This window comes from Drosophila gunungcola, assembly GCF_025200985.1.
Source record: "Drosophila gunungcola strain Sukarami chromosome 3L unlocalized genomic scaffold, Dgunungcola_SK_2 000002F, whole genome shotgun sequence".
Classification (NCBI taxonomy): Eukaryota; Metazoa; Arthropoda; class Insecta; order Diptera; family Drosophilidae; genus Drosophila; species Drosophila gunungcola.
Genome location: NW_026453178.1, coordinates 1,109,295 through 1,120,856, shown reverse-complemented (window position 1 = coordinate 1,120,856; position 11,562 = coordinate 1,109,295). Strand labels below are relative to the sequence as shown.

The following is an 11,562-nucleotide window of genomic DNA, read 5'->3' as shown; positions in this document are numbered from 1 at the left end:
TATTATCGGCGGGTTTTGAATTTGGGTTTGGGGTTACTTTTTAATTTTTTTTTGGTTACTGGTAGGTAATTGCCCTGATGTTCAAGCTCAGCAGGCGGATTCTTCTGCGAAGCAAAAAAGTGGAAGGGGCAGCGGTCGGGATCAAATTTAAAAACAATCAAAATTTTTTTCTGCTGCGGCTATGCATAGAGCCAAATTAAAACCGGGTATTATCCAAACATGTGTATAATCAAAAAATGCTGGTGGAGGGAGCAATAACCAGTCGAAATAAAACTGGTAAGGTGTAAAGCAAAATGAAAGCTCTGAATTTAAGGCGTGGCAATTGAAGATCTTGCGCGCATAATTGCATTTTGTATGCAATATTCTAGAACATTATAAATGGATTGGAAAGTTGCATTCTAAGTGCTGTATCTTTCTAATCGTTTTGCAATAATAAATACGGGGCACTTGTGAATATGGTATTAATATTATAACATGCTCGCATAATTGTTTTTGCATGCTATATTTTAGATTACTATGAATGAGATTGGAGAATTACATTCGAAATGTTGCAACTTTCTATGCATTAAGTATTAATGATATATCTTTGCTAGAAGCAAAGAATCTAACTTGGGCAATTATAGTAATAAATAAGGTAAAATATCACTATTAGTAACCAATTTTTACTTTATGTCCTGCCAATGTCCTGTTTATATGAACTGTGTTCTTAAAAATTTAAATTCTTCTATCGATTTATTTAATATTAAATGCGAAAACCTTACTGAGTTGCTGGTTTTTAGAATGTTAGTTTATTAAAAACCCTATTTTTGAGCAAAGAAAATTATTTGCATTTTTTGTAAGTTTCATACAATTTTAAAATGTTAACAAAAATATAAAATTACACCAGATAAGTAAATCATTTGAATATTCCAGCATACCCTATGCAATTAACTTCGAAACCACTGCCACAGCCCCAAAGAGCGCGAAACTTTGTTCGAAAATGCTCTTAAATAAACAAAACCACACCGTTGCGTTGTTTTTGTTGTATGCTCACAGCTGTCTCTTTGCAACTAAAGGCCAAGCAACACTGAGCGAAAATTCGCTCATTTTCGAATTCCATTTCGAAAGAGAAGAGAGCAAGTCCGAAAGAGAGCCACTCGAAATTCGAACACCCAACCACTGTGTCGGCGATTCTCGAATGTCTCGGGCTGTTCAGATTGTTTTCGTCCGTCAATTCGAATAGACGTGTGAACTGAGACTCCGAGATACAGCGGAAAGTATCTGGAAGATACGCGTAGTTTGGCATACCAAAACAACTACTGACCGAATGCATTGTTTGTGGTTCAGTGAAGCAGTTATCGTTTAAGATTGCAAATCAGTCAAATGAATACAAATGTGTATCTGCGAGATATGCAGGGCAGTGATGTTTTTCCAGCCGCAGTGAAAAATCAAGTGTAAAACCAAAAACCGAAAACGAAAAACCGCCCCCGCAACAATAATAAATACAACCGGTACACGCCGCCAACCCACCCTCCGAAAAATCGACGTCGCAGTCACAGTCGCAGTCGTCGTCGCAATCGTTTGGAAATAAATCGTGTTTTTTTGCATTTGTTGTTGGTGTTTTTAGTTGTTTATACACGCCAAGTTATTTACGTCGCAAAGGCAAAATAACAACAAAACGGCTGGTGAAAAACAAATCGAGTCGGCGAAAATGTTTTACAATTAAAATTACGCGCGCAGCGGCGGGCTCAAAGGTACAAGTATCTGCAAGATACACACACGTAGATCAAATAAAGCAGAGCAATATGCGCAAATTAAACTAAAATGCAGCACATCAGAGCTGTAAAAACTTTTACGACCACACGACTGGTAACTTTGCCACCCGCACAGTCGAAAATAATACCAGATACAAATTAAGGTCGCTCAGCAGCGGCAGCGCATAAAAACACGGTGGTAGTGGAAGTGGAAGTGGAATATAGCCGTGGCAAAAGGAACTTTTCTACCTGGAGTATATTAGTCTCAGTCCCTTAGATCCTTACACAAAAGGATAGCCAGCCGGGGAGCGCAAAACTCACACACACACACACAAAGGCCGTAAAACATTTTAGGCTGCTGCAGGTCTCCTCCTCCCAGGACTCGTAAATTTCCAACCCAACCAGCACCACCCCGAACAAAAAGAAAACCAAAACACCGAAAAATCCAAGACACCGCCAAGTAACTGCATCCTCAACCAACTTATATATAGAATATATATATATATATATATATTCGTGCAGAGATGGCGGGCAACATTGTCAAATGGTGGAAGCATAAAATTCTCGGCGGCTACAAACAATTCTCAGGTAAGCGAAAGCCAAGCGTTCTCAACTTGCTTAGTGAATTTGCAGATAGTTGCCAACAGATATGGAAAAGATGGATGTTAAAGCTCTTGGGGAGTGCCAAAGTTCGGGGACGGGCGATGGCATTCAAGGAAACAATTTGTTTGCATTTACCCAAGTAAATTAAATTGAAAGATAAAATGCGTCAGGGAATCTTTTAAATATGGGGTATTAATTACAGTGCGATGTGGAGATACGAAGTGGATGATTCAGGGTTCTTATAACAAATTTGTATTCTACTAAGGATTTTGTTAAGTTTATTTTACTTATTCGGTGTATTTAATGTTCAGTTTATGTTATGGTATTCTTAAATTGCTTTTTACAAATAAAAATAATTAAAGCTCAATCTTATATAAGCTACATTTTGGAAATAATTTTTTAATTGTTTATTACTGTTAAAATATGTTAGAAACAACGTAATTCTCTGGCATTTCTAAGGTAATTTACCGAAAGCCAAACCCATTAATTCAGGCAGAATATTTCCCTTTTTCGTTTTCCCTGCTGCCCCTTATCGAAGGTCATTCCCATTAACATACGGCAAATCTGGACCAGAGATCTAAAATATTACCTTGGCCCAAACAATTGCTCACCCACTCATACACACAGCCACATACCTACTATTCAGAATTCATTCAGTCAAGGGCTTCTCCCACATCCTTTTCCGATAATTACGGCGAACAACTAAAAGTTGAAAATAAAATGTAGGCAATACCCCGGCTGCATTTTTATCTAGAAGATACACATCCGTTCGCTTGTGGTCTTCTGGAAAAACTAAAAAAAAAAAATGGGAGGAGAATGGAAGTGGTGGTAGGAAAACGACACACAAAAATAGAACGAAAAACCGGGCATGGTGCAGAAGAAGAGAAACACAACTGCAGAACATCAAAAGAAAATGCGACCCATGGAAAATAAATAGAATTTTTTTTTTGGAAACAGATCGAAGCAAAGGCATCGAATCGCTTTGGCTCCTGCTGCTGCTTAGAGATCGGCTCCTTAGTCACGGGTAGCATTAAGCATTTCATGAACGTAAATAAACAAGAGGTCCGATTCCGATTCCGTTTTCGAAGTGGGATCGGAATTGGAATTGGAATTGGAATGGAATATCGGACGACCTTTCTGCCAAACGAGCAACGACGTTGATGTCCGAATCGCTGAAGGAACATCAATCAATCAATGTTCCTTGGGTTCGTTGTTTTTTTGTTTTTTGGTTTTTTTCTGTCCACAAATTCATTGGAAATATTTTGGCGGCCCCCCGCCTTATTCTCTTATTTTTCTCGAGTTTATTTTGATGTTTTGAAGCCCCAGAGAGAGATTTCTTCGTCGGCTGGCAATTGGTCTGCGCCAATTAAATGCCAGGCCAACACTTTGAACCCTTTGCAGGACAACAAGCCCCGTACACTAATTGCTGGCAGATGCAGGGGGAATTCAAAGGAAACCTCCAAAGGCACACCGAAGTATGCAACTTCAAAGAAAGCAGCCTCGAAAATACTACACAGCAACAACAAACGGGAAGAGAGTGAAACAAAAAAAAAAATGAAAAAATGAAAATAAAGCGAATTGAAATGCCGACGCCGTTTAAAAACAACGTACGAACATTTCTTACCTGTTGCAGGTAAAACCGAAGGCAAGTCGATGCCGCGATGGAGGTGAAGTTTGCCTGCTGCTGATGAAGTGCACAGAGAAAAATTAGAGCAGCAATTAGGCCTATTGTTATCAGGGGAAATGTTTACTTTAATAAACACCAATCAATAATTGATTTTAACGTAGAATTTTTGACGAAAATTGGTATTCGATAGGTTCTTGTAAAGTAAGATATTAATGGTACTACTAATCTAGAAATTCCATCTTTAACTAATCTATTAATATTGGATGATTAATTGACATTAGAAATAAAATGAAAATGTTGGTAGAAAGGCAGTATTATTGATTGCTTATTTTTAAAAGACATTTGATGAATGAATTGTCTTTTGGGTTGATTTGGTTTCCAATCGATTAGTACATTAAATCAATCTATATATGCCAAAGTGTAGTAACAAACAAAAATTCAATCTAAAACAATTATCAACATATTAAATTATAATTGTTTCCTGTGTAGAAAGCAGCAGCTGCTACGAGGCCAAGACCGATACGATACGATACGATACGATACCGACTCATACACAAAAACCTTTTAAAAACCCTCACGTTGATAAAACAACAACAATAACAACAACGGGCATCAGCGGCAGCAAAGTCGTCGAGCCGCCGCCGCAAGCAAAAATAATAATAACTGAGCGGCAGGCGGCAGAGTCGTTGCAAGCTCCCCATTCCATCCCCATCCCCCATCCCCATCTACCAATCCCCCCATCCACATCCAAAACTGAGAAACTCCCCAACTCCATCTCGAAGATACATCCACATCCACAACCAACCAGTTCCGCGGCCCAGGCCAACTATGCCAAACATCTCGGCAGCGGCTACACAAAAGCGGTTTAGAGACCAAACGACGATCGACAGATGGACGGACGGAAAGACAGATGGACGGACGGACTGAGGAACGGCGATCCAGCGAGCGTACTCTGTTTGTATCTTTGAGATACACACCGCACTGATGCTGCGACTGCCAAGCTGCGCTTTGCGCTCTGTTCAAAAGATGCGCTTTTTGCTTTGAGGCGCGGCACCAGAGGCCGTCCACAGTGGTTCAAAACTACGAGTATACCATATGTGTTTGAATGGGGATTATCGGCGGTACTTACTTACGCGGCAGGGAAATTATGAAACCCAAACTGGGAGGTCATTCAGGTTCAGGTGGGGATTTTAAGCAGATTAAAAACGATCTACTAGACATGTTGTAAAGATGGATTTATACCCTACTTAAGTGTTTTCGAGGTGTAGCAGTCTGTTACCATTTTGTTTATGGTGTATGCATACTAGAAGTAATTTCCATTATTTACAGTTTAGTATTTCCAAGAAATGTATTTGTAATAAGAGAATATAGTTTTGTTAGTTTTTTTTTATAATTTTCTATATTATTTTCTGTGGCTAAATACTTACTTTATTTTTCAAATTACCTAACACAAATTTGCTCTATCTACAATTATTGTACTAAATGAACTTAACTGTTTTTATATTAGGCGGATTTAACCTTATCGCTAATAATTTTATACATTTATGTATTATTATTAAATTATGGTTTAAAGAAGATACCTGGTATCCTTTTTCCTGTAATACTTAATAAAACAATGTGTTGGCTAACTAGTTAGTAACCACTGTGTCTTGTGCGGGTTTCACAACTTTTGCCTTGGCTTTTCCTCGATGCCGTGCCGTTGCTGTTATTATTATGGTTGTGGTTGTTGTGAATTACGGTAGAAGGCAACAGGCGAATCGCGTCGGCATTGCATCCAATATCCAATGCCTTCATGACGGCCCGAAAGCAAAGCAACGTGGCTCCAACTACAACGCCAACTCCGACTCCAACTCGAGGTCCAGCTAAAGCTGCAACTACCAACTTTGACTTGGCACTTTTTGGCTGATCCACGGAACTCGAGATGGAAAACGGGGCAAAGAGCGGGAGCAATAGCCTGGTATAAGCAATTTTCGTAATATTAGCCAGGAAGTTGCCGCTCTGCCTTTCGACATGCCAGCGACCCTATATGGTCGGCTTGGTTCAGTTCAGATCGGCTTTTGTTTTTTTTTTTCGGTTTAGGACTGGGTCCCAGTCCCACCTCGATCGACTGGTTTTTTCGGAGGCGGCAGCCGCCACCAAACCAAAAACCAAAAAACCAAAACAATGCTGTGCCGCCTTGTGCCAAAAGATAAAAAGCTGTTAGCTCGTAGCTTCTGCATTTCTGCAGGCTTCCCGGGGATGGGGGTTACTCAAGATATATGTAATGACTTTTGAGGTTTTTGTTTTGGTCATCGGCTTTTGTTTGTGTTGATTTAGCAATTGGCTCTTGGGTCTCTCTCTCTTCTTGGAATTATGCCGCACTTGGGCTGAATGAGCAAATACCGCGACCCCCAAATAAGCGGGTCATAACTTCAACGGATTCGTTGCAAAACCATGTCTCCTTGAGATACAAAAAAAATAAATTCCTTACTTTATTGCTTCAATTTTATTTTAGTTTTTATGATTATTTGTGGCATATTTATTGTAGGTGTATTAAAACTATGTGGATGTTTAATATCATAATAAATTTTAATCAGTAGTTTAAAAACAATAAAATATTACAAATTTCTTTGTCTAGTTGTCTAAATTACTTCCTCAACCAAAAAACATTTCTTTCCTTTTTAAAAAGCTAAAAAGAAAACAAGTTCTAGGCAAATATTTGAGAAAACTTACTCGGCTGCCAGTTGTTTTCAATAACTCTGATGGGGGAACCGTGTTGGCTCTTCTTCTTTGCAAATTATATATACGAGGGTCGGTACCTCTGACGTCTGATTGATAAGCGAACCCCCCGCCTTATCTTAATAATATTTAATGCATGGCAAGGCGAAGCGTGGCGAGGCCGAAGCGAAAAGTGTTGTCACCAAGGGGGAAAGGGTGTTAGAATGAGCATTGGGCGGGGTGAATTTTTGGGGGGCGGGGCGGTGGCAGGGGAATAGTTTGTGTATAGTGAAAATGAAATTGAAAATAATACAAAACGCTTTGTCGGTCATTAGCTTTGAGTGGACGCCGCCAACGCCGCTCTTTGCCGCTTTCGAGTATTTCTTTTTTTTTTCGGGGATCGTCGCGTCATTTGTTCGCTTGGCTTGGGTTCGGTTCGTTTTGGTTTGGTTTGGTTTTGATTATGTCAAAGCGAAAAAGCCGCCAAACATGTGTGCCCCAACCCGCATGGCTGTGCGTTCGTAAATGCTTTGAGGAAAGCGGCCTGGGAAATGTTTTTTTTTGGGGAAGACCCCCACCAAAGTGGAAACTCCGATTGATTCGGTAATGTGACAGAAATTCTGTTGGATCGATTGGGAATACAAATGTATTTTGTGCTTACGATTGAAATACAACATTAAAATATGCCATAAGATGAGCTGATGCTGACAGCAGCCACATACCAACTTAATTAATTATTTGAAATAGAATTAATAAAAAGAAAGTCTATAAAGAAATCAAATCTGCTTAATATTCCCAATATTATAATTTAAATTATAATTTTAAATAGCTTATGTTTCACTTATACAATAATTTTTTAAAAACATAAATGACTTCAAATATAATACCTTTATATTAATCGAAATTCAATCAAGGAATATTGCATTCTGATTTATATGGATTTTAATTTTTTTGATTTAATGACTGCTAAGCTGTAATAGCCTGAAAAATGTTATATTTTATTTACTTTAATTTATAGAGATACCCATGTATTCAGACTAAAGCTATGGTTGCCAGCATTATATAGACATGATCAGTTTTTAATGGTTTTCCATTTTATTTCATTAAAGTGGAATGACAGAAGGTTTTTCAGGGAGGGGGCGGAGATAAAACAAAAGGCGGCTAACAAACAGAAAACCAGCAAACCAAGCCAACTGACAACAAAGCGAACTATGGATACCCCTAGTATCTGTGTGTGAATCTGACAGTATGTGGCTGTGTGTGTGGCTGAGTGTGTTAGTGTGGGGGGTATTTGGGTGTCTTTACCACTTTTTGTGTATGCGTGTCAACGGCACACACAGACACTTTCCGCTTTTGAAGTGGCTTTTAATTGATAAAAAGCAAAAAAGAGGAGAGCATAAAACCGTAGCGAGCAACAAAAACAAAAAAAAAGAGCAAAAATGGGCATTACACATACGCCATGGTGGCTGTGCCGGAAAATTGAGAGCTGATAGCAGCAGGAAAAGCAGCAACGACATTGATATTAATTCCCACGCTGTTGATGCGAGAGTGCTCCGCTCCTCTGGACGGGATTTATTTTCGGGGTCTGAAAATACAAACACACCCATCCACCCATCCACCCATCTATCCATCCACCTAGTTAAATGATAAAAACGCGTTGCAGCGTAAAAGTAGGAGTACTTTAAAATGCAAAAGCTTGGCAACAACAGAAGCTAAGTGCTTTTGGGAATGAGAATAGATAATGGATGGCTTGCAGCGCTTTTTGGCTGTGTGTTTAAGAAAAATTGGCTGGGAAATGTCTGTCTCTGGCGAAAATTGCTAGTCAAAAGTGCTTGGTTAAATATTCTAAGTCATATATTACGGTTAGCAGAGTTAAATATTCTAAAAAATGTATTTATATGAGCTTAAGATCTTGCTTAGGGCAGAGAATTCTTCAAATGTAATTTAAACTTTTTTAAGCATTACAAATTTATTTCTTTTGAACATATACATACTTATTCCTAACTCAATCAAAGCCAGTTCAAATAAATTTCAGAAGAAACCAAAAATCCAGTCTAATATAATTTGTGTCTTCAAAGGCCGCTTCAAAGGAAACTTGTCAAAGGAAAAGCATAATTCTCTTATCTTCAAATCCACCAGCTCCCTCCACAGTTTTCCCACACTCTGCGATGAAAATAAAACCATTTCCTTTTATCGTCTGCCGCAGACAAAAATTAAACTGTTATGTTGCCGGCGCATTTGCCAATTTATAGAAAATTTCCAATTGTGATTATTGATTATTCATTTCCTTCGCCGACCGACGACTTCGGCTTCAGGTTCCAACTTTATTTTAAGCTTGGTGTGGTGGCGCACCTACATTTCGATTTGGGATTGCTTAACCCACTATGCCCCCAACCCCCCTTCGCCAGGGGTTAAGTTGAGTCGTCTGTGGAGCCGACATCATCATCATCATCATCGAAATGGTAAATTGGACTGCAGAATTTTCGAATTGGAATTGCCGGGATTGTGTTGTATTGTACAATAGTTATTTTTTCTTCCTTTTCTCTACCATTCCCTCCACTCAGTTTTGGTTATTGTCGGGATATTGTGGATTGGTATTGTTTGGGGGGGATGGGCTTGGGGTAATCATAACGGGTCGCTTGTTAACATGCTACATTAAATTTTTATCAAGAGCCATGCCAACAAGAATAATCGTGGCGCACATCTACTATATATCTACGGCCCCATTCCACACAGCTTACATAAATATCATAAATATCCAAAATAATGATGTTGTTTGTTGTTGTTGTAGTACTCTCGAATATTATGATTATTGTGGAACGGCTGCAATGTAGCATGATTAACACAATCCCGGCGGTGGCAGCCTCAATCCATTCCCCCAAAGAGATGTGAGGCCAGAGGGAAACAATCGCCCCAAATAGAACCTAAAAGCATTGAACTGAGCTTTCCCCACCCACTATCGTTCTTCCCCTTCCCCTTCCCTTACTTTCACATACATTACAAATAATCATAATAACAATGGACCCTCATTGCCTGAAAAAAGATTTTTGGTACCGCTGACCAACTGGGAACATGGGTCGTGGAAGTGAAGAGGGTTTCGTTGTTATTGTTGCCTTTGTGGGTGTGGTCCGAGCTGCATAAAAAAGCGTTAAATTACAACATGAAAAATACTCATAGCAAGTACTTAAAGTCTGTGAAAAATATATAGGCGTAATGGAGAGGGAGAGTTGTTCATCAACTAAGGTACAAGAAGTGTTCATTTGGAGAAAGCTTAATGGTTTATTAGAAGACAATATTAAAAAAAATGTATAGAAGATTAATCTGTTTTTATGGATATTGTGCAAAATACAAAAATATATTTATTTTATGTATTATTTAAAAAGCCTATTCTATTTAACAGATTTTAAGGGTATAGGTATTTTAAATCTAGAAATTAACAAATAATATATTTGAACTATTTATACTGTCTTCTAGAAAAAGAAAGGTTTTTAATTCCCTGGATAGGTTAGAATGTATATGCTTTAAAAACCATCTTAAAGAACTCCCTCCAGAGACGGGCTCCTAAAAATAACATCAACCTTCAAGCGATCATATATCAAAGTATCCCATTACCGCAAGCAGCAGAAAATATCTATGGAAACCTCGTTAAGAGTTCGGCCTGAGTAAATATAGCTTTATAAATTATTTCTATGATTTATATAATATTTATTGCACAAAACGAAGACCATAACAATAAAAATAATGACAGGACAAACAACAACAAACAACAAAAAACAAACAAACAACTCGTACACGTACACATGCGGATACTTTAATGTATTTACGAAGTTGAAGTTTGCCTGACTGACGAAAAGTTTTAATCGCTTGGGGGGCGGAGTGAAGGAGGGTGGAAACTGCCATCCATTTGGGGCTTTATCATACATTCAACTCGCTATCGGCCGTACAACGTCAAAAATTTGTAGCGCCAATTAATCACTTTTCCGAGGGACACTGAGTGCGGGGTTGGGGACATTGAGGTTTGGACAGCGAGGGCAAAGTTTTCGTTTGACTGCATTGCAGTGCAGTCTATTGAATAATTGATGATGCATCTTGCAGATACATTAAAAATGAGCATGCTCAAAAACACAGAAAGCGAGCAAAAGCCCACATAAATATATACAGTTTTGTAAATAATAAAAAAGGCCAACAAACTGTCAATTCCAATTCATTAAAGACTCTGTGAGTCGTGTGGGAAAAAGCAGTACCGTACCGTACCGAATGCAGAGCGCAGCAACAAGTTGAGATACGGATACTGAACACGCAGAGATACGGATGCGGAAAAGCCAGCACAAAAGTATCTAGGGTAATGAGAGAATATTTTAAACAAAAAGGTACTTTTTTGTGCTGCGTGCCTGTGAATTAATGAAGGGATGAAGGTTGAAGAAAACCCTCGCATCAAAGATGATAAAAACTCTTATCAAACAGTAGCCCAACAATTTTTATTGCTTTGACAAATGCCGAGAGGACCGCTGCTGATATATATATATATATATATCCATTCTTTTTTCCTGAGAATTTTAAGTGTTATTTATGTTTGTACAGTTAATTTGCATCCCATTGATGTCGGACCCCGAAAGGGTTGAGAGCCGTTCAAAGGGTCTCCTTCTCGGTCTCGGTCTCGGTCTCTCAAAAGATATTTTATGCGTACATAATTAATACTTGGTGCGGGCGTTTCTGAAGCCTAAGCGGAAATGCGGTCCTAAAAATTCCCCGAATTCCCTCGCTGTCCCTCCTCGTAAATTCCATGGGGCATGGGCATTGTTCGGGCCAGTAAGCTGGCATTAAATTTTCATGGCTTAAACAGCGGCACGGAATAGGCTTAGGTTTCGGTTTCGACCACTATTTTGCTACCTCTTCTTCTGA

General features: G+C 38.8%; 1 protein-coding gene across 1 annotated transcript in view; it reads left to right on the top strand.

Moving 5' to 3' along the window:
• The first annotated feature begins 1,207 nt into the window (after positions 1-1,207).
• The window catches only part of LOC128257779 (protein naked cuticle), a 46,418-nt gene continuing 36,063 nt past the window's right edge, over positions 1,208-11,562 (top strand). Inside the window, 1 exon segment of the mRNA XM_052988972.1 lies at positions 1,208-2,321. Coding sequence (XP_052844932.1) covers positions 2,258-2,321 — 64 coding nt within the window. The 5' untranslated portion in view covers positions 1,208-2,257.